General features: G+C 54.8%; 8 protein-coding genes across 8 annotated transcripts; 5 read left to right on the top strand and 3 right to left on the bottom strand.

Moving 5' to 3' along the window:
- Positions 1-350: 350 nt before the first annotated feature.
- On the top strand, positions 351-6,325 carry K437DRAFT_116290 (beta and beta-prime subunits of DNA dependent RNA-polymerase). The gene is made up of 5 exons (XM_013390491.1): positions 351-616; positions 700-859; positions 945-1,366; positions 1,441-5,684; positions 5,749-6,325. Exons 1-5 carry the CDS (start codon positions 432-434, stop codon positions 6,246-6,248), a joined length of 5,511 nt encoding a protein of 1,836 aa, XP_013245945.1. The 5' UTR covers positions 351-431; the 3' UTR covers positions 6,249-6,325.
- Positions 6,326-6,359: 34 nt separating this feature from the next.
- Positions 6,360-7,899, bottom strand: K437DRAFT_219495 (alpha-ketoacid dehydrogenase kinase; the record flags this gene model as incomplete). Its single annotated transcript, XM_013390490.1, has 2 exons — positions 6,360-6,410; positions 6,478-7,899. The coding sequence occupies 2 exons, from the start codon at positions 7,897-7,899 to the stop codon at positions 6,360-6,362; spliced, it is 1,473 nt and encodes a 490-aa protein (XP_013245944.1).
- A 372-nt stretch (positions 7,900-8,271) lies between these two features.
- On the top strand, positions 8,272-10,053 carry K437DRAFT_271892 (uncharacterized protein). Its single transcript, XM_013390489.1, has 2 exons — positions 8,272-9,205; positions 9,269-10,053. The coding sequence occupies exons 1-2, from the start codon at positions 8,299-8,301 to the stop codon at positions 9,586-9,588; spliced, it is 1,227 nt and encodes a 408-aa protein (XP_013245943.1). The 5' UTR covers positions 8,272-8,298; the 3' UTR covers positions 9,589-10,053.
- Positions 9,478-14,654, bottom strand: K437DRAFT_116246 (ATP-dependent DNA helicase). The gene is made up of 7 exons (XM_013390488.1): positions 14,240-14,654; positions 14,027-14,160; positions 11,290-13,954; positions 10,528-11,220; positions 10,385-10,466; positions 10,246-10,323; positions 9,478-10,175 (listed from the first exon to the last, which is right to left on the bottom strand). Exons 1-7 carry the CDS (start codon positions 14,561-14,563, stop codon positions 9,712-9,714), a joined length of 4,440 nt encoding a protein of 1,479 aa, XP_013245942.1. The 5' UTR covers positions 14,564-14,654; the 3' UTR covers positions 9,478-9,711.
- Positions 14,655-15,013: 359 nt separating this feature from the next.
- K437DRAFT_253426 (NAD(P)-binding protein) lies at positions 15,014-17,032 on the top strand. The gene is made up of 6 exons (XM_013390487.1): positions 15,014-15,438; positions 15,521-15,598; positions 15,660-15,804; positions 15,870-15,948; positions 16,014-16,387; positions 16,466-17,032. The coding sequence occupies exons 1-6, from the start codon at positions 15,109-15,111 to the stop codon at positions 16,561-16,563; spliced, it is 1,104 nt and encodes a 367-aa protein (XP_013245941.1). The 5' UTR covers positions 15,014-15,108; the 3' UTR covers positions 16,564-17,032.
- Positions 17,033-18,651: 1,619 nt separating this feature from the next.
- K437DRAFT_266035 (replication protein A, subunit RPA32) lies at positions 18,652-19,895 on the top strand (the record flags this gene model as incomplete). The annotated part of the gene is made up of 6 exons (XM_013390486.1): positions 18,652-18,658; positions 18,732-18,838; positions 18,918-19,028; positions 19,103-19,245; positions 19,315-19,746; positions 19,820-19,895. The coding sequence occupies 6 exons, from the start codon at positions 18,652-18,654 to the stop codon at positions 19,893-19,895; spliced, it is 876 nt and encodes a 291-aa protein (XP_013245940.1).
- A 566-nt stretch (positions 19,896-20,461) lies between these two features.
- Positions 20,462-21,717, top strand: K437DRAFT_266034 (NIPSNAP-domain-containing protein; the record flags this gene model as incomplete). The annotated part of the gene is made up of 3 exons (XM_013390485.1): positions 20,462-21,288; positions 21,372-21,546; positions 21,649-21,717. The coding sequence occupies 3 exons, from the start codon at positions 20,462-20,464 to the stop codon at positions 21,715-21,717; spliced, it is 1,071 nt and encodes a 356-aa protein (XP_013245939.1).
- K437DRAFT_271887 (uncharacterized protein) lies at positions 21,654-25,682 on the bottom strand. The gene is made up of 2 exons (XM_013390484.1): positions 22,837-25,682; positions 21,654-22,769 (listed from the first exon to the last, which is right to left on the bottom strand). The coding sequence occupies exons 1-2, from the start codon at positions 25,187-25,189 to the stop codon at positions 21,922-21,924; spliced, it is 3,201 nt and encodes a 1,066-aa protein (XP_013245938.1). The 5' UTR covers positions 25,190-25,682; the 3' UTR covers positions 21,654-21,921.
- Between the last annotated feature and the right edge of the window lie 65 nt (positions 25,683-25,747).

Below are 25,747 nucleotides of genomic sequence, written 5' to 3'. Positions count from 1 at the left end.
AGGTCAACTGTGTGTATGCCACACTTGGACTGCGTACACGGTAGAGTGCCAGAGCACACGTCGCAAAGAACAATGGGTCACCAAATCCGAGTTCCGCTCCTTACTGTTGAAATTTTGTTTGGCATTGCACCTGCGTAACACCATCCAATTCTTCGCAATGCGCATGGCCTATCTATGCCATTGGTGGAGATCCTCAGCTCTGGAAAGTCCTGTAAGGAAGCGCGTGTCCATGCCCGTGCAAGCCGACTGCCACATGGCTCAGCCTTGAATTTGGACGCTGTGAATGTTGCGGTTGCTGTTCGCGTGACAGGCGCCGGGCTACCTCGCGGCTCCAGTCAGATCGTCGCAACTCGCACAGACTTCCCCTGGACGCCGACCTACACAAGGCTTTCAAGGCAACGTGAACTGTAGGAAGATCTGCGCTCGCCGATATGGATCCGACAGTACCAATCTCTTCGCGGATCTCGTCTGCCTCCTTCTCATTCCTCTCGAGCGACGAGATCCGCGCGATTTCGGTTAAGGCCATCACCAATCCCATCTTGCTGGACAACACCAACCTCCCGACCGAGGGCGGTCTGCATGATCCAGCACTTGGGCCCATCGACAACAAGAGCATGTGAGCCGAAAGTTAGAATAAGCAACAGATTTATCAGCCGATCGCTGACGCACTGGCCTGCGCCATTTGGATTCCCGCTTTAGCTGCAAGACATGCCAGCTGTCGGCATTCTCATGCCCAGGTCATTATGGCCACATCAACCTTCCTGCACCCGTATTCCATCCGCTTTTCATGACGCACTTGTACAATGTGCTTCGCGGTTGCTGTCTCTTCTGCCACAAGTTTAAAAGTCCTGAGGTTCAGGTGAGTCTTGCTGCTGCTTCGCAGTCTTCGTGTCGAAGCTCTCGATTGACTCCATCCTCGCCATTGGAACTACCTGTCATTTCAGCTCGTGCTCTTCGAAAATTGCTTGAAGCTCCTCAACTATGGTCTTGTACAAGCCGCTGCCGAAATCGCGAAGGAGTCACTGCGCGGGCGTAAGAACGTTGTTTCTTTGCTTCAAGACGAGGCAGGGCCTGGCGGCAGGGGTCAGGCGAATGGAAGCGCGACTCTCGAGGTCGAAGATGGCGATGGAGAGTTCGATACGAATCTGCAGAACAGCGATGAGGCAGTAGTGGAAGAAAGCCCGCGCGATTTCCGAAAGAGAATCGAGAAACGGGTCGGAGAGTTGGTTTTCGAGGCTGTCAAGAGTGGCGATGGCAAGGTGGACAGGAAGGATGATCAAGGAAATGCAGCGTATGCAGCGAGGAAAAAGCTCATCAACGAGTTCCTCAAGAATGTCGCACGCAAGAGATGCGAGCATTGCCATGCGTGAGTAGTGAGAGTGTGTCTTCGGCGCCAGAATCTTGCCCTGAACATTTCATGCTATATCTGTCCCCGAATAGCGTTGGACCCACGCTGCGCAAAGATGGATTCATCAAAATTGTCGAGCGTGATCTCTCAGACCGGGACAAGGCCATGCATGAAGCGCTCGGTATCAGGAGGCCCAATGTCTTTGCTCTAACTGCCAAATATACCACTGCTGGACAGTCGCACCCGGACGGCACATCAGAAGGCCGCAACGCCCCGAACGATGGCGAGGCTCGTATAGACATCGATGAGCAGTACGAGGTTGATGACGCCATGAGCGTCGACACAGACGTGCCCTCGACTACAAAGAGCCTAAAGGAGAAGACAAAGGATGCACGCAAGAAAAGTGCCAAGGCGTCCAGCGCGACGAGGGTCATGCCACCGGACGAGTGCCGTGCCAACCTTCGCTTGCTATTCGAGCGCGAAGCTGACATCTGCGGCCTCATATTCGGCCGCCGAGGACCCTTCGAACTGGGCTACATTCCGCCAGAAGGCTACAATCCGACCAATGGCAGCTTTGGCATAAACCAGCGGCCGGGAGAGGGCAGCGGCAGCAGCGCCAGTGGCGCAGTCGCAAAACGCAACGGTGCTAGCGCGGATTCGTTCTTTATGGACGTCATCGCTGTCCCGCCGACGCGGTTCAGACCAGCGAGCGTTCTAGGCGACCAGACGTTCGAGAACTCGCAGAACGAGCTGCTCACCAAGGTCATCAACACTTCCTCGCAAGTACGTGATCTCAACAGTGCTCTGCAGCGCTACAGCTCCAAAAGCGCCGTGGAGGAGACGGCGCCGGGTGCGTCCAGCCAGAGTATAGCGAACGCAGAACAAGCGCTTGCGCAAATGCGTCTTCAAGCTTTCGAGTCGCTCCTCGGCTCGATGATCCAGTTGCAGGTTGACGTCAACTCGTTCATCGATTCGAACAAGAATCCCAACCAGGCTGCTGCACGTGCCGTACCACCCGGCGTGAAGCAAGGTATGGAGAAGAAGGATGGTCTGTTCAGGAAGAACATGATGGGCAAGCGTGTCAACTTTGCAGCACGCTCCGTCATCTCGCCCGATGTCAACATCGAGACGAACGAGATTGGTGTTCCGCCCGTGTTTGCGCAGCGCCTGACCTACCCCGAGAGAGTCACAGCGCATAACGTCGATAGGCTCGCAGCGCTCGTGATCAACGGCCCCCACAAGTATCCCGGTGCTGTGGCCATTCGCATGGAGGACGGCAGCGAAACGTTGCTCTCACGCCTCTCGCGAGAGGACAGGACAGCGCTGGCGCGTCAGCTCATGACACCGCAACAGGAGCTGTCGCGCAGTTTCAAGGGTTTCTTCTCCAACGTCAACACCAGCACGCGCACACCGATCGTCAACAAGGTTGTACTGCGTCACCTGCAAGACGGCGATATCCTCCTACTCAACAGACAGCCGACGCTGCACAAGCCATCGATGATGGCACACAAAGCGCGCGTCCTGCATGGCGAACGCACCATCCGCATGCACTATGCCAACTGCAACAGCTACAATGCCGATTTCGACGGCGACGAAATGAACATGCACTTTCCTCAAAGCGAAGCTGCGCGTTCGGAATGCTACAACATCGCCAATACTGACAATCAGTATCTTGTACCCACGAGTGGTAGTCCTCTGCGCGGTCTCATCCAAGATCACGTCGTCGCGGGTGTGTGGATGACGTGCAAGGACAGTCTCTTCGATCGCGGCGAATACCAGCAGCTGCTCTATGGTGCCCTGCGACCGGAAGGCAATTACACGGGCGGCGGACGCGTGCTCACGCTCCCACCAGCACTCATCAAACCACGACCGATGTGGACTGGCAAGCAGATCATCTCCACTGTCTTGCTCAACATCCAGCCTCCCGCGCCCGCGGAAGGCATCAACCTGCAGAGCAAGGCCAAAGTCGCAGGGAAGTTTTGGGGCAAAGACCACGAGATGGAAGAGCATGTCATCGTCGCTGAGGGGGAGCTCGTCAGCGGTGTGCTGGACAAGAGTCAGTTCGGCGCCTCAGCGTACGGTCTCGTACACGCAGTCTACGAGATCTACGGAGCTGAGTCGGCGGGTAAGCTGCTCAGTATCTTTTCGCGTCTTTTCACCAAGTTCCTTCAGCACCGTGCATTCACTTGTAGGATGGACGATTTGACGCTCAGTCCGACGGGTAACGCGATGCGGCGCAAGATCCTCGACGATAGCCAATTGGAGGGTCGCAATGCTGCCCTGCGGACCGTTGGTCTGTCCCAAGAGGATGCAGAATCCCCTGCAATGCAGCAGAATCTGCTCACTCGCCTTGAGGAGGTTCTGCGCGATGACAACAAGCTTGCAGCGCTTGATGCAGAATCCATGTCTGCCTCCAACGATGTTACAAGCGCGGTCATCAAGGCTTGCATTCCTGGCGGCTTGAATCGGCGCTTCCCGCACAACCACATGCAGATGATGACAGTCTCGGGAGCTAAGGGTAGCCCAGTCAATGTCTCATCGATTTCTTGCTTGCTCGGTCAGCAAGCACTGGAAGGTCGGCGTGTGCCCGTTATGGTCAGCGGAAAGACGCTGCCGTGCTTTAAGCCGTTCGAAACGGCAGCCATTGCAGGAGGATACGTTGCTGGTCGTTTTTTGACGGGCATCAAGCCTCAGGAATTCTACTTCCATTGCATGGCTGGACGCGAAGGTCTCATCGACACTGCCGTCAAGACGTCAAGGTCCGGCTATTTGCAGCGCTGTCTCATTAAGCATCTCGAAGGCGTGCATGTGGCGTACGACCAGACAGTCAGGAACAGCGACGGCACAGTTCTGCAGTTCCACTACGGCGAGGATGGGCTAGATGTTACCAAGTCCAAGTACCTAGAGCAATTCGACTTTACCGCTCGCAACGTGCCGTCCTTCACCGAGAGATACCAGCTAAAGCAACTGGAGCAGCTGGCCGAGCGGAACCTTATAGAGACGGAGGAAGCCCGAGCGCACATGAAGAAAGCACTGAAGAAGCCACACAAGTACCCGCCCGTCATGAGTGTTCTTCCGCCGGTCAAGCATCTTGGCTCCATGTCAGAAAGCTTTGCGAAGAAGGTGGAGGCATTTATTGAGGAAAATCCAGCGCAAGTACTAACCCTCGACAGAAAGACGCTGAAGAAGTTGGCTAAGGAAGGGAAGGCACCGGTGGAGAAGATAAAGAGGGCGACTGCAAAGACAACTGCGGAGATGTTCCGATCAGTCAACGACATTCTTTACCGCAAGTCACTCGTCGATGCAGGAGAGGCTGTTGGCCTGCTTGCAGCGCAGGGTATCGGGGAGCCTTCGACGCAAATGACACTGAACACCTTCCACTTCGCCGGACATGGTGCTGCCAACGTCACACTAGGTATCCCACGTCTCCGTGAAATCGTCATGACGGCCTCCCAGTGCATTCAAACGCCAATCATGCGCCTGCCTGCACTCGAAGGCTTGTCGCGCGACCACATGAAGACGCTTTGCAAGGATGGCTCGCGTCTTCTTCTCAGTCAAGTCGTCGAAGAGGCTGTGGTGCAAGAGAAGATCTCTGGCAAAGTGGAAAGCACGGCATTTTCTCGCAAGAAGTCCTACGTTGTCCGCCTAAACTTCTACCCAGCAGAGGAATGTGTTGAAGAGTATAATACTTCCACACAACGGATTCTGCACTCACTACAGGCCACATTCGCTCCAATGCTCGAGCGCGAACTCACGAAGGAGCTCAAGAGGCTCAAACGCGATCGCGTCCTCCAACAGCAGACCATCGGCAAAGGGCAGCGTTTCAATGAGGTACCATCTGCAAATGAGGAGGAAGAGGACGGGCGCCCGGCCGACCCGAGCAAACGTCCCCAGGAGAGGCAAAGATCTGTCAATGACGATTCGGACAGTGATGACGAATCTCTCGTTGGTGACGGTGACGCGGATGATGCCCGGCGCAAGGCGCGCAGCGCGAATAATTCGACCTATCTCGATGATGAAGCGTCTGAGAGTGAAGAGACGGACTCCGACGCGTCATCGGAAGCGGGTGGACTGGTCCGCAATTCAGACAACACCCCTGCCACTTCCGCTGCTTCGATCGACAGTGATTCGGATGATGAAGATGACGAGCTCGCAGCTCAAGTGCTCGAAATCGAGAACTATCTGGAAAACCACGCGGCTTATATCACCAAATTCGACTTTGACAAGAAGAAAGGATCGTGGGCGGAGTTCGAGCTTCTGTTGAAGAGCAACCAGGACAAGCCACTGCTCATCAACGTCGTCGAGCGGGCGTGTAGCGCCAGTGTTGTACACGAGAGTGAGTACACAGACAGTTCCTGAATCTTCGCTTTTACTCACGAAATAATGCATTTCGCCGGCAGTCCCGAATATTTCGAGGCTCTTGGTACCACCGCCGAAGCCCGGCGAAAAGGAGTTCGCGATCACAGCGGAGGGTATCAATGTTCGAGGAATCTGGGACTTCGGCTTTGGCAAGCTCGACCTCGACAAGATGTACACGAATGACATCGGCGCTCTCCTACACAATTACGGTGTCGAAGCTGCTCGCGCAGCAATCGTCGCTGAAATGGCTGGCATCTTCAAGACGTACGGTATCGGTGTCTCTATGCGCCATCTTTACCTCATTGCAGACTACCAGACTGCGAATGGCGGCTTCCGGCCATTCAACAGAAGCGGCATTGCGGACAGCTCGAGTCCGCTGCTTAAGGCAAGCTTCGAGATGACCATGAGCTTCATCGGCGATGCTGTCCTGTATGGCGAACATGACAGCCTCAACACTCCCAGCGGGAACATCGTCGTCGGCCGACCGATCCACTCTGGCACAGGAACGCCAATCGTTCAGGTGCCCATCGCTGTCGCCTAAAACGCGCGGCTTTCCGTTGAATTGCCCCTTCATCTGTATTTTTCGTAATGTTCAATCGTGTGCCTAGGATACCAAAGCACCACACAGGAAAGATGGGCATCATTCTATGTTTTACTGGAAATGCAAAGGATCTGCAGGTAATTTGATGAATGTGTCACAGCCCTGCAAATGGAGTCTGGGTGTTCAGTCCCTCAAAAGATGCACAACTTGCACCAGGATTGTGACTCACATGGCCGTAGAGGCTGACAATGTCCAGCGCGCTTCCACCTCCAAAGTACGTCGCGTATATGCGGGCCATTGGGAGGCCATATCCCAGGCCTGCTAGTGTGCCAAGTCCGCTCAACAAGCCTGAAGCGCCTATCTCTCCCAATCCGTTGTCTACAACACCTCCCACGGCCTGTATGGCATACGGCCCTTCTAAATCACCAGAGTCCCCAGATGAGCCCGCATCGTCCTCAGCCGAGTTGACGGTGGTGAAAGCGTAGGAGAAGATGTGCGGCAGATTCTTGGGTGAGATGCCGCCGCCCTGATCTCGGATACGCATGGAAAGATGGTTACGGCTTTTTGAGATCGAAACTTTGATGGGCGGCATGGGCTCGGGTGGGTCGGCGCTAAAGCGGTTACTGCGTTGGCGTGCCGCTGCGCGTTCACGCCACCGTTCGGTTGTTGCGCGATAGCTGTTTTTTAGCAATTCTGTCATGACATACTCCAGGTGGACGGGGACGCCGATGTATGTTGAATTCACGTCGCCTTCCAGTACCAGCTCTGGAGCAGCGCCAAGAGTCCCTTCGCACAGGCCGTGCACAAACTGAGCACATGTCTTGACCATGCGCGCAGGGCTGAGCTTTGTGTCCACCACGCCGATGACACTCAACCTGTCCTCTCCCCATGCTGCTTCCTGTTGCATGACGCCCGTCTTTCCTGCACGCCTTGCGTCATGGAATAGGCCAGCGATTGACAAGTGCTGCTCGGCGATCAGACGGATTGCGATCCGTGAGTGGATGGCTGCGTCGAGGAATGCCGATACCTCTCTGGCGTCCATATACTTCTTGCACTCGAGGAACCCGCGTGCGAGGATAGGGACGTTTTGCGCGTGATCCTCGACGAGCGATTCCAACATGCTGACGAAGTTGTCATGGTCATTTAAGTCGACAATCTCCGGAAACCTAGCCAGCGTCTCGAAGGATTGGGAATATAACCGAGCGATCTGTTGAATGTATGGATTTGAGCCCACGATGAAGGGAAGCGATCGAAACCCTCCAACTCTTCGGGCCAGTCGAATGGGCAGCTCTCGCCGCGTGAACTCAGCTGACTCGATCAATTGCGATGTGGTTGGCACCTGCCCCGGCGCAGGTGCGTGGGACAAGAGAGAATTGAGCGTGAGAGGCGTCGGCTGGATCGAGAGAAACTCTGCGAGCAATGTCGGAGAGGCACCAAAGGTAGAAAACGCAGAGGGAGGCGCCATGAAAGTGGACTTCGACGAGACCTCATCGTCCACCTGCCTGTCGTCGCTTGGAGAGAATGACGAAGAGCCAGGCTTGAACAGGTCTGGCGGAGGATACTGTGGGCTGGTCGAGAATTTTCTTGCGTGCAAGCAGTCCCAACGTCGTGAAGGTGCCTTACCCTTGATGTCTGTGGCCAAGCATTGCATGAACTGCAGCTGCTGCTGCTGCGCGCGCCGGCGAGCCAGCTGCCGGGCCGCCTCTCTCAGCGGTGGCATCAAGCTCATTGTTCCAACTGCACTCCAGCAGGAAAGAACAAGTCGTACCTGTCAAGTCGATGCAGAGCAAGATCGCCTACTGAACGCGGCCAGCACATCGAACTGCGCTTGGCCGGATTGGAACCAGATTAGAAAGATCATCGACGCGGTGATTGGTGAAATAGATGACTCTCAGTCATCGTTGTTTGAAGACTGTTGGCAGGCACTGGACGACTTTTATTCCGCACTCCACTGGCGAGGGAGAACAGGAACAGACCATTATGCAACAATCATCTGCTCGTTCTCTGAAGAGCTCTATATTGTTGCGGGAGAACATCGACTCTTGCACCCATGCTCCTTGTGGATGCGCACGGTCATGCATGTATACCCTGGATCTCGGCTTCAGCAGATTCACCGTGCACCACCGTGATTGAGCAACGGCTTCGCTTTCTCTCACGATACTTGAGATCAAGGACCCATCAAAAGGCCACGCAGTGTACAGCCATGGCAGAATCTCGCCCACCTCGATTCTCGCTGGACAATGTTCCTTCGCAGCACCCCAAGGTCCGGTTGGAAGTGTCTGGGGCCGACCTCGAAGCCCCTGAAGGATGCACACCCTATGTCCTCGTACAGCTCTCCCCGGCGCTGTTCGTCGACCCGTACGAATTACCACCATATCGCTCCCTTTCCGAGGAGCGCGACCCCTCTACGAGTGTGTTCGTGAGCGTGACCCAGGTTCACATCTTTGGAAAAACCGAGCTGGAGAGTGCCGTCGGCTGGACAGATCCAAAGGGTGCTCGACGCAAGATCGCAGCTCGTCGTGCGCCCCGCTCTGGCGCTGATCTGCCGCACAGCCACGCCCTTAGTAGCGAAGCCAGCCAGGTGCTCTTCCAGTTGGATCTAAAAGACCCCGCAAATCCACAGCCGTACAGCTTTAAAGACACCATGGACGCGCTGCTGCATCTTAAGATGTCGCCTAAGCCAACACGCAAGCAACAGTCAGCCAGCGAACTCGCACGGGTGCACACTCTGCATCTTCCTCTACATACACGGTACATACCGCCGGTTCAGGAAAACGCAGGTGTCTCCGCTTCCGCGCCTTTGCCTGATTGGAAGCTTCTGATCAAGCAGGTAATGGATCTGCGGAAAGGGAATTACGAAAATGTGGAGCTGCCGGAACCACAGTACATCTATTCGTGCATCGGTGAACCGAGTTATGAAGAGACGTTCAAGATGGACAGGGGCTGGAAATACATACGTGAGCATTCACACTTTACTCAAGCAGTACGACTTTGATGACGACCCTGCATTTCACCCGCAGAGCCTTCGGACTTGCTCCAAAATGCTTGGGCTCAATACAAACTCTCACCGCCTCTTCCAGCGTCGACAAATCCTAATAATCATCGCCTGCTGGCGCGCACCCAGTTAGGTACAGGCATCTTGTCACTACCGCCAGCTGACGGTTGGACGCTCCCGATACCTCGAGGCGACGCTTCCTTGACGACACTGACTCAGCTCATCACTGCGTCTGTCATCGGCTTGACAGCACTCTATGCGTTCCTATCCATACGGTCGAGCGTATCGCAGGTCGAACGCAGCGAAGCACTGCTTCGGAAACGAGCAGAGAGCAAATCTCAATAGTAATTTATAACTGTCCGCATTCGCTTCATGTGCTTTGCATGTGTATGTGATACAAGAGAGCCAGTTGCAGCGTCCGTCTCCCCATAACAGCGACAATTGCTTCTTACAAAGCTTTGAGTTACCTCAGAACCTCGACAGGCGCGAAGGCGTTTTCGACACAGGCATCGCACGAATACCACCGCCAGAAGCGACTGGACGGCTCTTGAAGGCAGGTGCATGTGGTTTCAACTTATGTGCCGCCGGTGTAATGTTCGTATTGGCCCGCTTTGGCGGCACAGCTGGAGCAGGTGGGCCGAGCAGTGTCGCATTCGGCTGGCCTTTGGTGGGCGATGAGGAAGATGCCTTTCGGTTCGTTCGGTGGACACTCCCACTGCTTCTGTCCGGAGGGACGAATGCGAATTGATGGATGTCTGGTACCGACCGATTAGAGGACGGTTCGGAGGGCAGCTGCCTGGGTGGGGCTGGAGCTGGCGCTGGTGGCAGGCGACTGTCTTGTTTTGCTTTTGGCGGCGGTGGTGCCATGGCGGCAACAGCTTGGGTTTGCTGGTAATACGCATCTCCCAGCTCATCCGAAAATTGGCGACATACTGCATTGGTGAAGAATGAGCGCAGTCAGCGCCCACTGACTTGTTTTCAATAACTCATGTGCAGACTCACTTCCAAGGAAACGTATTCGATACTTTTGCCATAGCGGAGCATCCCGACGATCCGTCACCTCATCCATTTGCTCCTTGGCTGTGAGGACGAATCGAAAGCCTGTCAGTGCCATGTGTGCCAAGAATACTAGAGAACTCACATTCTGGCAAATTTATCGAAAGCATTTGCAGATGATCATCCGAGAGAATATCTGCAGGCGAGCACTTTGCCTCGGTTGCAGACTGGAGGCCACAATCAGGTCAGCATCAGTGCTCTTTGTGTGCAATGCTCAAGGATGCGCACCTTCTCTCTAACATTCAACAGCATCTTGTAGCACTGTTGATGAATTTCGTGCTGTGCCGCTCCTGTCTGAGGCGCATCATCTTCGTCATCATCGGACGGAAGGTCGGCCACGTCGATAACCATCGGCCTCTGTGTCCTAGGTTCTTCATCTGACGAGATTCTGTCTGCTTCTTCATCATCGATCTGTAGACCATTCGCACGGCGTTTGGGAGTTGCCTTTATCGGGCGCTTTTTCTTTGATGTTGACGTTGACGCCTTCCCCTGGCTGCCATTGTCATCCGCCTCTTCAGCCTCGCTAGCGTCAACGACATTCTGCTCGGCTGGTGCATTCTTGCGTCCGTACTTTGCTCGACTAGCTCTCGTATGGCGGAGACTCTCCAAAGCCCTTTGGTTGCGCGGCACAGGGTCACTTGAGGCGCTCTGACTTGGCTGATAGTCGTCATCATCTTCGCCGTCGCCATCAGGAACCGCGTAAGTGGGCCCCGGATTGGTCGATTTTCTGGTCGGACGTGCCGCCTGTTGGTCGTCGATGCTCATGAATTCGTCCATCGAAGCAGGCTGCATCATGATGCGCGGCCTGTTTGCGTTCGGATCTCTTCTCCCTTTCGCCGTAGGCTGGTTCAACTTGGCTTTCGGTACGTCCATCACGACCTTGTGACGCCCACTGATAATCGCGTCAGCATTTGTTCCAGGCTGTAGTACGATCGATACATTCAGTCAGAGTTGAAAAATACGCACAGAAAGGCCAGCGCTAGGTCTCACCTCTATGTACGCGTTCACGTAGCCTGCGCTGTTCGTCTTCGTGTACTCCTGAATGCCCTTCTCACTGTGCAGGATGTAGAAGAGGCGCTCGAGCTCGGTGCGGTCCAGAGGCTTGCCTTTGCCGGCATATGGGCTTCGGTCGTGCCCGCGATCTTTGATCTCGCGCTTGGCCGAGCCGCGAAACACATCCACGCAATGCTGCAAGGTAACATGGCCAGTGAGAGCGGGAATCATCTTGAGGATCTGTGCCGCTGTCTCCGTGTAGTCCTTCTCCTCCAGCTCTCCCGAGTCTCTTCTGCAGTTGTCACAAGTCTGATGACAGTCTTCCGGGGGAAAGTTCTCGTCAAAGTAGCGCAACACCTGCTGACGACGGCAATCATACGTGTTGTAGCAGTACTGCACCACCCGCTCGAGATTTTCCATCTGTTGCTGCTTCTGATGAGCGCTGGCGTCACCGTCACTAATGAGTTTGCGGACCATACTGATGTCGCGGGGGGCAAAGTAGAGAATGCAGTCTGAGACTTTCCCGTCTCTCCCAGCCCGGCCGGTCTCTTGGTAGTAACCTTCTAAGGATTGCGGGACGGTGTGATGAACGACGAAGCGCACATCTCCCTTATCGATGCCCATGCCGAACGCGATGGTTGCCACCATGACCTTAAAGTCCCCTGCTTGCCATTGTGTTTGAAAGGCAACACGGTCACCCTTGCCGAGACCCGCATGATAGTGCTTCGCAGGAATGTCATGCTGCCTCGTAAGCTTATCTGCAACGTCTTCGCACTGTTTCCGTCCTAAGCAATAGACAATGCCGCACTCGTTCGAGTGCTTGGTCTTGATGAAGCTCGCGACGTCTAAGAGAGACCCGGCTCCCTTCTTGCGGACTTCATAGTGCAAGTTTGGCCTGTTAAACGATTGCTCGAGCTGAACAGACTCTTGGATGCGCAAAACATTGATAACGTCCAGTCTCACGCGCTTGGTCGCCGTTGCGGTCATCGCCATTATCGGCACCGTCGGGTAGGTCGTTCGGAGGGAGCGCAGCTCTTTGTAGTCGGGCCTGAAATCGTGACCCCACTGACTGACACAGTGTGCTTCATCAACGACGAAGCGGGCGAGCTTGTTCTGCTCGTAGAGCCTGGTAAATACGCTCTTGGCCTGTCCGCTTTTGGACATCAGTTCCGGCGTGACGTAGAGAAGCTTGCAGATCAAGTCGGGTCTGTGAAGCTCTTGAAAAACCAAATCTCGATTGGTGCGGGAGAGATCTCCGGTCAGAGCAAGCGCAGGAATCGAAAGCGCATTTAAATGCCGAACTTGGTCGTGAATGAGAGACAAAAGCGGCGAGATGACGATAGTGAGACCACGAGTCTTACCGGAATTGACCAGCGCGGGTAATTGGTAGCACAGACTCTTCCCCCCGCCAGTCGGCATGAGGCAAAAAACATCTTTGCCTTTGAGCGTGCTATTGATGGCGTCAAGCTGGTGGTGTCGAAACTCTTGAAGCTTGAACGTTTGTGTGAGAACGTAGCATACATCAGCTGAAAACTTGTACACCAGCTTGCTTCGCAGAGTATCGTGACGTGATTCGTGCAACTCGTTGGCTGCGTTGCTGCGCGATGGAGGTTGTTGGGATGTTCGAATAACAACAGGATTTGATGGCCCTCCTGCAACGCTTACACATGGACGAGAGGGCCCAGCCTGTGGGACAGGGGTTGCTGCTACTACGGCCGCTGAGATTTGAGCAGGCTGGGGCTGCTGGCGCACATGTGTACGTCCATCATGACTGACGCTTCTCTCCACCTCCTCCATGGCGGCAAGCTCTGCCTCGTCGAAATCATCCACTGGATATGTATCAGAGTGCACTTGCCCCTGCGTAGGCCTTTGGCGAACCACTGCAGCCACCTGCGGTGGCCGCATTTGTTGCTGTAGACGAGTCGAGGGGCTGGCTGTATGCACACTACTTTGTTGCGCAGACCTTCCTTGGGGTGGCAGCATAGGCGCAGGGCGGAAGCCGCTTGGGCGAGGCTGACCACCTTGCAAGATAGTGGTCCCCTTCATAGCATGCCTTTCAGAGCTGGCAGTTGCATTCTGTGCGTATGCTCTGGAAAAGGAGCGAGCCTCGTCGTTTCCGGATAAAGCATCAGGTTCCTGCGGTCCGTCGCTCGAGCTCGAGATGATTTCCACATGCACAATGGAGGATGGCTGCGATGGTGGTGTGATCTTGCGCTTCTTTACTGGAGGCGGGGACGATCCTATCTCTTGCGGCTGACCCAAGCTTCCCGACGAACGCGATGCCGCGCGTGCCGATGGCCCCGGAAGCGGGGGCCCATCCCTCCCCGCCGGCGCCTTGAGAAGCGATGGCGAAGATGGGGCTTTGTCTGGGGGCTGACGCGGTTGAAGGTATCTTCCAGAGCCATGAGATGTGCGCTCCTGTTGAGATAGAGGAGAGCTGCTACCGACCAGCGCAAGAGTCTTCTCTTTGCCCTGTGTCTCAGACTTGTCCTGAGCGACGCGACTAGCCCTTCTTGGCGTGTCGGGCACAAGAGCACGGCTTGATCCAGTCGTCCCACCAGTTTGCACTTCATCTGATGCATTTCCTCTTCTGTAGGCAGACGCGTCTTTCCTCGCCTCCATCTCCCGTGTCAGATCCCCAATACGTTGAGTAAGATATGTTCTGCGCGTGAGATCCGTGTATTAGCAATGCGTTGAGAGGGTGCGCTGGTCAGCCAGACCCTCAGCCTCTCACCTTTGATGAGACAAAAAGCCCATATCGGCTCCAGGTGCCGCATCCCCCCCAATGATTGCAAGAATTTGCTCCATGACTCTATCTTTGTCTCGCAGGCGTTCATTGAGTTGTGCTTGCAATTCATGGGTTGGGAGCTATAACGACAGAGCATGGGAGACGCCAGCGTTCAGCCTCTTTGAGCAGCGGTGTGCCGACAAGCATTCAAATACTTACCTGCGCCAACGGGATCTCTGTGAATGCGAAGCTGCTTGGCGGCTGCGAAGTCGGCGTCTGTGCGCGTTGGGTCGTCATTTTACCTATCTGCTTCACTGGATTCACGGGAGTACGGCTCGCCACGGAGGCTCCAGGCGGCACATTTTCCTTCTCTCCTTCTGCCAGCTCCTCTCCTTCTGCCTCTTCGTCCGAGTCTGGCACGATGACCTGCGCACTACCGCGTGTCTCCAGGTCGGAAGAGGCCGAGCTGCTTAGGTGCAATTGTGGGTCTCGGGGCCTGCGAAGAGGGTGGACCGGCTCCGTCTGTATTCTTTCGTACAGCATCGCTAGCCTCGCACTGGCGGCATTGCAAGCGGCGAAGAAGCGCCGATCTCGACGGAGTTGACTTGATCAATGCATCTGCGCGCGGTGTTGCATCATCAGAAGGACAATTGAAAGGATCACGACCGTGGTAGAATCGCGCTGCTATAAAGAGTGCGAATCTCGCCTTCGCGTGTCACGGGTTAATGGCTTGTTGGTCGCAGGACGCACGCGACGTGTCATGCTGTGGTCACGTGGGTCCTGGCGAGTGTTTAACGAGTTCCGTTAGGATTATTGTGAGAGCAGTAATCGGTGTTTTCGCCGTAAATTACCGAAGTCTGCGTCATCATTGTCATGCTATTACGTCAACGCGTTCTCACTGCCACATGCTTATTGTTCGTTGCAGTCAGCCAATTAACAAATCACATGGCGTTGCACTGCTTGGTTACGTCCCCTGCTTCGTCGCACGATTTACAGATATCTCTTCGTTCCAGCTACTCCCCAACATCGGAGACCACCTCTCCCAAGGGAATTGTGACCAAGGTCTGAGTTACGGTAGATCCTTCGACATGGCCTTCGAGTGCAATTGGGGTATCCTCGCCACGGGCGGCATCGCGATCAAGTTCGCTAAGGACCTGCTCATAGATCCCTCGACGCGCGGCGTCAGTGACATTAAGCACAACATAGCCGCTGCCGCCTCTTCCTCTTCTGCGAACAGGGCGCAGTCATTTTTGAAAGAAATCGAGCATCCCAATCCGCAAGCATGCAAGACATACGGATCTTACGAGGAGCTCGTCAATGACCCCAAAGTGCAGATCATTTACGTTGCAACCCCGCACTCTCATCATTACGAGAACACATTACTAGCACTAGAGGCCGGAAAACATGTTTGCTGCGAGGTGCGTCGTAAAGACCTACATGAGATTGGTTCCTGTTTCATGATGGAAGTTCAGGAAACAGTTCAACTTGCGTCCTCTTTAGAAACCTTTTACGATCAACGCCGCCCAGACTCGACACCTCGCAAAGGTCGCCAAGTCCAAGGGTCTTTTTTTAATGGAGGTGAGCATAATTCTTGCTATCGCTTGCTCCTTACGCTGACTTGCTGCACATTGCCTTTCAGGCGGTCTGGATTCGTTTCTTCCCGATCGTTTTAGAGATCCAGCGTCTCATCCACAAGGAGCGCGTGCTGGGAAAGATCCACCGGGTATACAGCGATCTCAGCATGTACTTCAAGCCGGACCCAAAGCACAGGCTTTACAATCCTGGTCTGTGATATTTGCGCTTGAACAGCTGCTGGTTGCAAACTGACATTCTTTCATTGTTCGTGCAGAACTTGGAGGTGGAGCTCTGCTGGACCTTGGCATCTACCCACTCACCTGGCAGATGATAACCCTCTTCCAGGATCCAGAGTAAGCATCCAGGCGCCTTGTTCGCTCTTTGAGTCTCGAATTGACCGTCAGATGATGACATGCAGTAACCAGCGAATCGCTCCGCAAGTCACCTCTTCGTTGATGAAGACACCATTGACCGGCGTGGACGAATGCACGACCCTTATCCTCAACTTCGAACAGATGCACGCGCAAGGCATCGCGACATGCAGCATGAGCACGCGTACCAGCCGAGCGCACTGCGTCTGCATCCAAGGCGAGAAAGGCGATCTGACAGTCGAGTGGGCGACATACCGCCCGGAGAGTTACACGCTGCACGCAAAGGACGCTAACGGTAACTTTGTTGGCGAACCCAAGAGGGTCGACGTGCCTATCACGGGATGTGGCATGTTCTGGGAGGCGGATGCATGCGCACGGGCGCTTAGGGACGGAAAGCACGAAGCGGACTTGTGCCCACTTGGTGCGTAGGCGTGAGACATTGGGCCTGGCGCCAAAGCAGCTGATTTTTTCTGCCGTGATCGCTCTTTCCGCTCCGTAGACGAGAGCGTCCTCACCATGCAGATCATGGACGAAGTCCGCAAGAACGGTAATTTCGCGTACCCTGAAAAGTTAGAGGCGGTTCGCAGTGACGCTTAGGCGAGCTTCCGTTGCCGAGATGCTTAATGAAGAGGAAGGAGATGCTTCACCAGTGTGTGTCATCCGTGGCCTCTTCGATCGAGGCGTCATTCGGCTATGCGGAGTACTATTGAAAATCCTGTCACAGTGGGGTCCGAATGGATATGTGAGCAGTCCTCTAGGGTCTACAGGGTCGCTGCGAGAGGCAAATCCCAATGCCAGGCTCAAAGTGTGCCCAGTTGATGTGCTGTGTTTTCGATCTCTTTTTAGCCAACCAGCCTGCTTCCACATTGCTTACATAGCATTTGAATGTCGTTGTATCAGTGTAGCTGGAGCGCAAAATGTCATGTGAGCATGGTCATGAATTCATATCACTTGACATCGCTGCCTCGCGTTCACTGCTTTTGTCGCTTGAGATCTTTTGCAAGATCCAAGGCGGCAGACAGAATACGGTCAGCCTGCTTGGAGTCGAAAGAAGTCGCGGCGAAGTCCAGCCGCGCGTCTTGCATTGGTAGCGGGACTGATGCGCCATAGCATCTGCATACTCGAAGAAAGTCATTCAGCTCCGAAGAGCAAGGAGTCCTTGGGCGATGTTGTAGCTAAAGGCGCACTCACATCTCTGAGTAGTCGACAGGTACCCTCTCGTAGGCCTTTGCTGCTCCATACCGATCCACTCGACCCGTCGTGATGTCGACACTGACAACTTCCACTTGAAAGTGCTCTGAAAAACGTCCCCTCAGTGCCCCGCCCTACGAATTCGGGAAGAGGATCTTCTTTGGTGTACTTATCCTGAGGATATCTGCATCCACAGGTACAACCCAATCAGGCGCTGGGATGGAGAAATCGTTATTTGTAGCATTTACTTCAGCATAGCTTCGGAATACTAGATTGGGTCGGAGAGTATGGTGCCCACAACCACTGCATTGAAGTGCAATACATGCAGATCCAAAGAAGCTCCTACCACACCGAGGCTCATCTCAAGTTGCAGCATCCGACCTTCGCTTCATCATGCATCCGATCGCATTGAAGTACAGATGTTATCATCAGGCATCACCTAGAAGACAGAAAAGAGAGTTAACGGTGTTTCCACGCAAAAAGTCCTTTGGTGACGAGGTACCCAACTTCAGGCGCAAACTCATCTCCAACCATCTTGTACGCTCCTTTCGGATGGAAGGCCCTGGTAATTCACCTTGAGAAGGATTAAGACCCTCACACTTAGCAACTGTATCCCGGCTGATGCCATGTTCGAGTACATTTGCGGATCGTGCTGTTGCTGGAGGCGGAGGTACTAACGTGGCTGCCTTCGACTCTTTTAACGCACCAGTCGACTTGGGCCAACAGTGTCTCTGCTTGCTACAATCAGCTGACCCCCTTTGCGAATACCAAGCTGCGGATCTGAAATGGGAGTGTCATCTGGCAGGCGTGGTATGCTTAGAAGGAGCGCCGGCCTATGCTGTGATGACCCGATTCAGGGCTGACGATCAGAGCATTTCAAATATATAGAAGAAAGGGGCTGCCACCCACTATCATATTCTTCATGTTAAATATTCGCTGATCTATGAATGAGCGCTTGCAGTTTGGACGATGTCATAGAAGGTTCAGTAGACAACGTCGCAACGCCTTGCGGTGCCGGTGTGCAATGTGATCAGCAAATGTATTTCAGCTCCACCGGCGCTTGCGCTTCCCTCTCGCACGGCGGCAGCCGACCGTATTCCGGCATCGCGACTATTCGTCTTCAAAGAGGATTTGACCAAAATTAACGTGCCTATTTAAGTCCATCGTGCGAGCCGTCCTGCGGTCTTTCAAGTATAACGAGCGTTGCGCATGGGTGGTACCCAAAAGTGGCCCTGTCCGCTGTTGGTTGCATAGCTCGATTCTGGATATTGGTTGGTGACGAGGAGACGCGTCGGCGAAACGCGTCGCGTCGCATACAGATGCCACACATGATGATGTCTGCACCGATGCAGAGACCACAGACTCGTTCCCAAGTCCAACACAGTTTATGTTCTCCCATTTTCACCCTTCCTCCTTTGCTTCCATTGATCAGCCAACAAGACATTCGCACACAGCGGCAAAGCTCGCAGACGTACGAAAGAGGCTGAAGATATGATGAGTTGTAAGTTTTTGTACGAGGCTGTCCTGCAGCGTGAGCCACACCGCTGACGCTGCGCTTGGTTTGTGCACCTCAGACTCGGACAACCCATTTGGGGCCAACTACGCAGGCGGCGGTGGCGGCGGAGGCGGCGGTGGGTTCATGGCGGGTAGTGGCAGCCAGGGAGATCATTCGGGTGGGAAGGTAAGGGCCAGGTTGCGCTTTGAACTTGATTAGTGGAGCGATCGCTCACGGTGGAGCCTTGTGTAACTGCGCTGCTTAGAAAATTGGCAATAATTCACTGCACCCAGTTACGATCCACCAGATCATCAACGCGCAGAACAACCAGCACACCGATCAGGGCTTCATGATCGATGGCGCTGATATCGACCAGGTGCGTCTGGCTGGGACAAATGGGCCTCAAGTTGTCTCAAGCGCAAAACTGAGCTTGCTCGTTCTCGCTTTCAGATCACAGTTGTGGCTACAGTACGAGGCGTGGTCGACGGGCAGACGAACGTGACCCTCCACTTGGACGATGGTACTGGGAATATCGACGCGAAAGTGTGGAAAGAGAATGCCTCAGACGACACTGGAATGCTCGCCGATGTCAGGTGAGCTGCATTGGAGGATTCGAAATATGTTCTATTCGAACTGACCAGGACATCGATGGGTTCTTCCAGAGAAAATACTTACGTGCGGATAGTTGGCACCGTGAAGTCCTTCCAAAACAAGACCAACATCAGCGCAGCATATGTGCGACCCATCATAGACCACAATGAGTGGATCTTCCACAAGCTCGATGTGATTCACGTCCATCTCTCCTTGCAGCGCGGCGAAGAAGGGATGGGTGGCGGCGGCGGGGCTGCCAAGTCGAATGCATCAGGCGGTCAGCGCGGTGTCGCCGAGTACTTTGGAGGTGGCGCTAGAGGGGCTGGAGGCGGCGGTAGCGGGGCTGGAGGCGCGATCACCGGCCGAGCGGCCGAGCTGCAGACGCCGATCCAGAAGAAGGTCTATCAGGCCATGGCCGATTTGATGGATGACAACACAGATGGTGTACACGTAAACCAGATTGCAAAGAGAATCGGGGGCGCATATCGCATGGACCAGGTCGAGTGAGTGACTGTTCTGCCTAGCATGCTTATCTAGCGTACTCCGTGGTGATTCTGATACATCTCAACGTAACAGGGAGGCATTACAGGAGATGCAGCAAGAAGGCCATGTTTTCACCCCCATGGAAGATTACTGGATGCCATGCGAATAGGCTCATGCGTCAAGCCGATTTGACTCGCTTCTCTCACTCGTCACAACTGTATGGTATCACCTTGCGCAGCACCAAAAGCCTGGGCACGCTGAGGGTCTGCCAAACGCTTCGAATGACTGTTCTCAGTTTCCTGCCGGTGAACTGGTCAGGTGTTCATTCGAGGCCTCGATGCGTGGGTAGCTTGAGTCTGGACGTATGCCTAGACGGCGGCGCCAGGGCTGAGCCCACGAAGTGAGCTGGAAAAGTAGGGTTAACCCTAGCGCACAGGCCACCTTTGCGCTGGCCTGTAGTTCGTGCGGAATGCAAACTGCAGGGACTGATGTGTGGGATGGGCGGGGATGGCAAGCCAGCCAGCCATTTTGAGGCAACGAGAGTGGGCTGCCGCCAACAACTCCACCACAACGTAACATCCATCATGATGCCATCTCCCCATATGGGATAGAGGGGGTTGCCCTTTTGTCTGTATCCATCGAAAGCATCTCCATCGTGTGCCTACTTCTCCTACGTAGCTCAGGGCAAACGCAGTCTGCAGCTTTCTTGACGCAACCGCTGAGCAACCAGCAAACATGAACGCCACCCCAACGGCGCGCTCCATAATGTTGCGCAACCTGCCCCATGCCTCCACCTCCGCATCTGCAGTTTCGACGGCCACGAGCACCCTCGCACCTCGTGTGCTGCTTGCCTCCAAGCGTGTAGCTTCAGCGGCGACAACAAGAACAGGTGGTCTTTTCCCAGCAGGAGTAAGCGTAGGATCTGTAGCCTCCTTCTCTTCCAGCGCCGCCCGGGCAGCAGAGAAAGACGCGGCAGCGCAGCAGCAACCAGTGCCCAAGACTGGTCTCCTGCGCTCATTGCTGCATGGCTCCGAGTCAGCCAAGGCTGATGGGTTGACGACAACCGCAATCTCGCACTCGACGCAAGTCGCGCGTGGCAAGTATATTCACGAGATTGTGCGGCACTCGGTCCGCACGGACAAAGCGGCCGAGTACCGCAACGTTATCGCGCACTACTACCCCATGATCAGCGGTCAGTCAAACAATTTCCACTCCAAGCTGATCGGCAGCTGGCAAGTCTGCGTCGGCGACCTGGAGACGTTTTACCATATCTGGCAGTACGACGGCTATGCTGGCTACGACGCGTGCAGGGAGACGCTGTGGGAGAGCGATGTGCTACGTGAGCTCGAGGCCAAGCTCGCGCCGTGCATCAAGGCTCGAAGCAACTGGCTCGGACAGGAGTTCGCCTTTTGGCCAACTTCGGCCAAGGTCCACAAAGATAAGTATAGCATGCGAGAGGGCAGCACAATGTACAATGAAAGCAAGCCGGACAAGGATTGGATCTTCGAGCTCCGGACGTATCACCTCAAGCCGGGCATGCTTCTCGAATGGGAACAACACTGGTAAGGCTAGGTTACATGCTACTCTGGATGGAAAAGGGAACGAATTGCTGATCAGAAATAATTCATCCTGGTCCCCTACCCAGGCGCCGTGGCCTCGAAGCGCGCCGCAGATTCGTCGAGCCAATCGGAGCATGGTTCGCCCAAGTTGGACATTTGCACACTGTCATGCACCTCTGGGCCTACCCCTCGCTCGAAGAGAGAAAGCGCACAAGGGATGCAGCGTGGCAAGTCGAGACTTGGAACGACACCGTTAGCCAGGTGTGTGTTGGCCCTCGTCTATTTCTGCTTGCCGCTTCCATTATTCAGAATCTAGTTTGCTGATGTGAATGTTCTCCGATGCTCTTCATCAATAACATGCAGACCGTCAAACTTGTGGACAAGATGCATGCGCAGATGATGTACCCGATGAAGTTCTCGCCGCTCAAATAAGACATCGAAATCCATGGCAATCATTAATCGCATCTTATGCTGCTTCTAAAAGAAGCGGTCAGGGAAGTCAGCACTTACAACCTGGAAATTCGACACTTGCAAATGGTATCTCGATGGATTGTGTTGCGCGTACAAACATGGAACAAAATTGCAAAGGACAAGCGTGGATTCGGCCAAGGATGGAGCTAGACTGTATATTGATGTTTACTGCGGTTCGCGTAGTTGATGGTCACTGAAGGCCTGATAAAAGCGCTCTTCGATGGCTGGTGAAATGGGATGACGGAAGGTGCTGCGTGCAAGAATCGAAGCGTTAGACGAAGGCGACTTGCTCGGGCTTCCCTCGACGGAAGGAGGCACGGGCACGGTGTGGAAACTGGCGTTGGAGCGAGCGCTGACCGAAAAGGAGGAAGCGATCGCGACGAGTGGACTGGTCGGAATCGAGATCAAGTGCGAAGCATCTTGCTTCGTGACCGGGCTGCTGTGAAAAAAGGAAATGGATGATGCCTGATTGTGAATGCTGAGCTGAGGGGAGGCAGGCGGCAGCATGTCGCCGTTTGATTGAGAAAAACGACGAGCAGTGCTGCTCATCGGACTGACTTGAAGCTTGATACTGTTCCTGCTCCAGTTGCACGCGCCTTCCGATGAATAATCTAGAATCTCCTGGGCATTCCAGCTGATTCCGTCATCTTCGTCTGCGAAGGTGCTCTGCGACACATCACCGGCAACTGCGATAAGGGGCGCGCCGTGGCCCTCACTTGCGTCATATTGGCCACCGATGCCTTCACTGTGGCCGCCACTGCCGCTGCTACTGCTACTACTCGTGTCCTCCTCCGAGGGGCTGTCTGACGACATGTCAGGCGTTCGGTGCCCACTGGAAGGATTGGTGTGCGCAGAGACTGAGGCTGCTTGACTTCGCAGAAGCGCAGACCCGTGTGCTTCCATCACGTCTGTGTGCGTCAGGCCATAACTTCTGACCGAGCCTCTGGTCACGTTCTCCAGGCATGTCTCCAGGTCCCATGAGACATCTGCAGCTGCGGCTGCGTGTGACAGAGCTGGAAAAACATGTACATCAGTATGCGCCGCATGTCCAGCTTGAACTCCTGCGAAGGAACCACTCACCCGACGCAGCCATCTCTGCAACGGAAGGAGGCACATCGATCGTCACGACAGGAATGAGGGGCTCTTGACCTTGCTGCAAGATGGGGCTAAAGTCCGAATAAGCACTTGATGCAGTCGTAGCCGAGCTGCCTGAATGCCGCGGTGCAGTCATGTCTGCATCGTGCCCCGGTGGTAGCAGCGATTGGCATCCTGTAAATGTAATGACTTCGGCGGCAGTGGCTGTCAAACTGCTCACGTCCCCGAGCTGCGGAGTGGGCGGCTCCGGTATAGGCGGTGATGCGAAAGGTCGCAGCATTGAGGCTGGGGAGAGCAAGACATCCTTGACTGCATCGGCCTGCTGTTCGCTCATGTTGGTCGTTGAGAAGATCTCGTCTTGCCATGCTTGCTTTGCTGTAGCGCAATCCTGCACCAAACTCGCACAGGAGGCTAGGGATTGCATGGACTGCATAGACTGCACGGAGCTGGACGCGACTACCAAGCCACTGGGGACTGAGTGGTACTTTTCGGGTATCGCCCATTGTCCCGAGGCGGATGGCGGAGGTCCAGCAAACACTTCTACCCTCGCACGCGTCTCAACTAGATCTGCACCACCAGTGTCATCATCACCAGCCGCAATCAGTTGGTCAACGGCATAGTCTGCAGCTGAGCATTGGCTGGAATCTTCCTCCTTGATGGTCTCGAGGTAGGGGATAGGAAAGTGATCTTCTTCCCAACTTAGGGAGTCATCGTCCTCCTCTCCCTCTTCGTCGCCGTAGTCGGATATGCTGACATTGCTTACGGCGGTTTGAAGACGGAGATCCGCAACGCATGAAGGGCGGGAAAGAAGAACGTCCACAGGAGTGTCCGCCTGATCGCAAATGACCGGGGCAACCTCCTCGAGTTCAGCAACACTGGCATTCGCAAGGCTCACCAGCGCAACTTCTTTGTTTGGGCTCTCGGCTGGCTCCAAAACGGCATGGGGCTCGCGCTGAGAACTGGTCCGCTTGGGAGTTGGCGGCATACTTATTGGCAAGGATCTTTTGATAGGAGAAGAAGCGGGCGACGCGTCCTGCTGTGCATCTCCGGGCTTTGCTGCTTTGAAGACTGCAGCTGGTACAGTTGGAGCAAGCCCGCGTTCTGGTCCAGGCGCGCTGCTCTTGATCGGCCCAAAGACGTCTTCCTCCGCTTGGTGTAGAGAGCGAGGTATTTCTGCGTGTGGATTCGGCATTCGAATCTCTGACAGAGTGGACCATGTATTACCCCCTTTCGTTACGTGGGCCGCGGCAAGCGGCACTACTTCTGACCTTGTAACCGCAGTTGCTGAGCCCACGGACTTAGAGGGCGATTTCTGAGACGGCACAGTAAAGCTGACTTCGGGGATGATGTCCGGACTTGTCTGCAGGTCCGAAAGCGCGCTTGCAACGGAGGCACGCAGCTGTGCCTCCAAAGCGGGGCTGAATGGCTTGCGTGCATACTCCATTTGGTCATCTTCGCCGTCATCGCCCTCTCTATCCTGACCCGGCTCTTCCGCACTTTTCTGCTGTAGCACGCTGTGAAGAATTGCGCGAGCGTCATGCACCTGCGGCATGCTGCGCGAAATCGTTTCGCCAACCTGAGCGGGCGCGAGTGGGCTAGTTGGCGCACTAGTCCATGTGGAACCAGATGGGTGTGCCGCTGTGCTGGTGCTCCGAGGAACCTGTATTGAGGAGCGAGATGTAGCGACAGGTGATTCCGGTGCAATGCGGTTCGAAGGGACGGTGTTGGAGCGATGGAGCGTGTTGGCTTGCGAATAGCTCGGAGGCGCAGGATTGTTGTCGTGGCAGTGCTCAGATTGCTGGGTTGCCGGGGGCTGACGTGGACTGGTCATTGCGTAGGACACAGCCGTAGGATTGGAGCCCAATTCCGCATCAATTTGAGCTGGCGCGTGCGACGACTTGGAACCAACGCGCGATTTCTTTCCACTGGACCCAGATCGGCCAAGCTTGGAGAGCGCTCGTTGAACGCTCGTGCTGAAGCTTCGCTTCATTGGCGCCGCTTCATCTTCCTCGGCAGGCCGAGGATTCACGAGGGTGTCGATCGATGCTCGTACTGAGCTGCTTGCAGGCGGCCGGACCGAGGGGGAATGCGGAGCCTGCGTGTTCTGCCTCCTCGATTGCACCTTCTTCCAGTCTCTTCGGGTTGCTTCTCCTCCCTGCTTTCTCGGCATACAACCAGTTGCAATGACTTCATCGTCTCGAGCTTCGTCGGTCACCGCTTGTGGAATGGACAAGGTCTCGGGTCGAGGAATGTACGAAGGGAGCCTTGCCCTTGCAGCTGCTTCGTCATGAGAGATCAGCTCGAATGAGCCATCGCTGGCCACGTCGCTGCTTGCCATACTTATCACGAATGCTATCGCCGCGAGCAAGCAAGGCTAGACGTCGCAAAGGAGCTGAAAGGGAAGGAACATAACAGAGTCGAAGTCAAGAAAGAGGTATTGTCACGTCTTCAGGAAAGTATATGAGATAATGTGCCTCGAATTTGGTGAGCCAGTCGGTGATATCTGTAAAGAGACTTGGTCAGCATAAAGCTCTGCTACAGAACCGTCCTCGGCAGGCGCGGCGCAGGGCATCGTATGGACAATCGTCACTTGGAAGGACTTCTGTCAGATTGGTCGACACGGAGTCAGCGCAAGCCACATGCTGTGGGGGTCATGCGTCGTCATGCACGGTGTAGGTCTGTGCAGGTCCAGCCATGACAGACAGATATGTTTCGCTTGTTCGCATCAGCCGTGTATGCAAGCAGGTGCATGCTGCGCCGTGGACTCGTGCAATAGACTGCAGGTGAACCACGGATCATGGAGGATGGAGCACTGAGAGCAACGTTCAACGTCTATAGTCTTGCGATTGAAGCAACATCCAGCCTGGACGATGTTCCAACGGCCCACGGCTACATA

This window comes from Tilletiaria anomala (assembly GCF_000711695.1).
Source record: "Tilletiaria anomala UBC 951 chromosome Unknown K437scaffold_4, whole genome shotgun sequence".
Lineage (NCBI taxonomy): Eukaryota > Fungi > Basidiomycota > Exobasidiomycetes > Georgefischeriales > Tilletiariaceae > Tilletiaria > Tilletiaria anomala.
The sequence above is the reverse complement of the archived record's forward strand: the minus strand, read 5'-3'. Positions and strand labels throughout refer to the sequence as shown.

Coding starts and splice junctions, on each gene's coding strand:
- K437DRAFT_271887 (XM_013390484.1), bottom strand. CDS start 25,189: ATGGCAAGCAGCGACGTGGCCAGCGATGGCTCATTCGAGCTGATCTCT. Junction 22,770..22,836: donor TGCAGAGATGGCTGCGTCGG/GTGAGTGGTTCC, acceptor ATGTTTTTCCAG/CTCTGTCACACGCAGCCGCA.
- K437DRAFT_116290 (XM_013390491.1), top strand. CDS start 432: ATGGATCCGACAGTACCAATCTCTTCGCGGATCTCGTCTGCCTCCTTC. Junction 617..699: donor CCCATCGACAACAAGAGCAT/GTGAGCCGAAAG, acceptor TTCCCGCTTTAG/CTGCAAGACATGCCAGCTGT. Junction 5,685..5,748: donor CGCCAGTGTTGTACACGAGA/GTGAGTACACAG, acceptor TTTCGCCGGCAG/TCCCGAATATTTCGAGGCTC.
- K437DRAFT_271892 (XM_013390489.1), top strand. CDS start 8,299: ATGCTCCTTGTGGATGCGCACGGTCATGCATGTATACCCTGGATCTCG. Junction 9,206..9,268: donor CAGGGGCTGGAAATACATAC/GTGAGCATTCAC, acceptor TTTCACCCGCAG/AGCCTTCGGACTTGCTCCAA.
- K437DRAFT_116246 (XM_013390488.1), bottom strand. CDS start 14,563: ATGCTGTACGAAAGAATACAGACGGAGCCGGTCCACCCTCTTCGCAGG. Junction 14,161..14,239: donor CAGAGATCCCGTTGGCGCAG/GTAAGTATTTGA, acceptor CTGTCGTTATAG/CTCCCAACCCATGAATTGCA. Junction 10,324..10,384: donor TTCGATAAATTTGCCAGAAT/GTGAGTTCTCTA, acceptor TCGTCCTCACAG/CCAAGGAGCAAATGGATGAG.
- K437DRAFT_253426 (XM_013390487.1), top strand. CDS start 15,109: ATGGCCTTCGAGTGCAATTGGGGTATCCTCGCCACGGGCGGCATCGCG. Junction 15,599..15,659: donor AGGGTCTTTTTTTAATGGAG/GTGAGCATAATT, acceptor ATTGCCTTTCAG/GCGGTCTGGATTCGTTTCTT. Junction 16,388..16,465: donor AGCGGACTTGTGCCCACTTG/GTGCGTAGGCGT, acceptor TCCGCTCCGTAG/ACGAGAGCGTCCTCACCATG.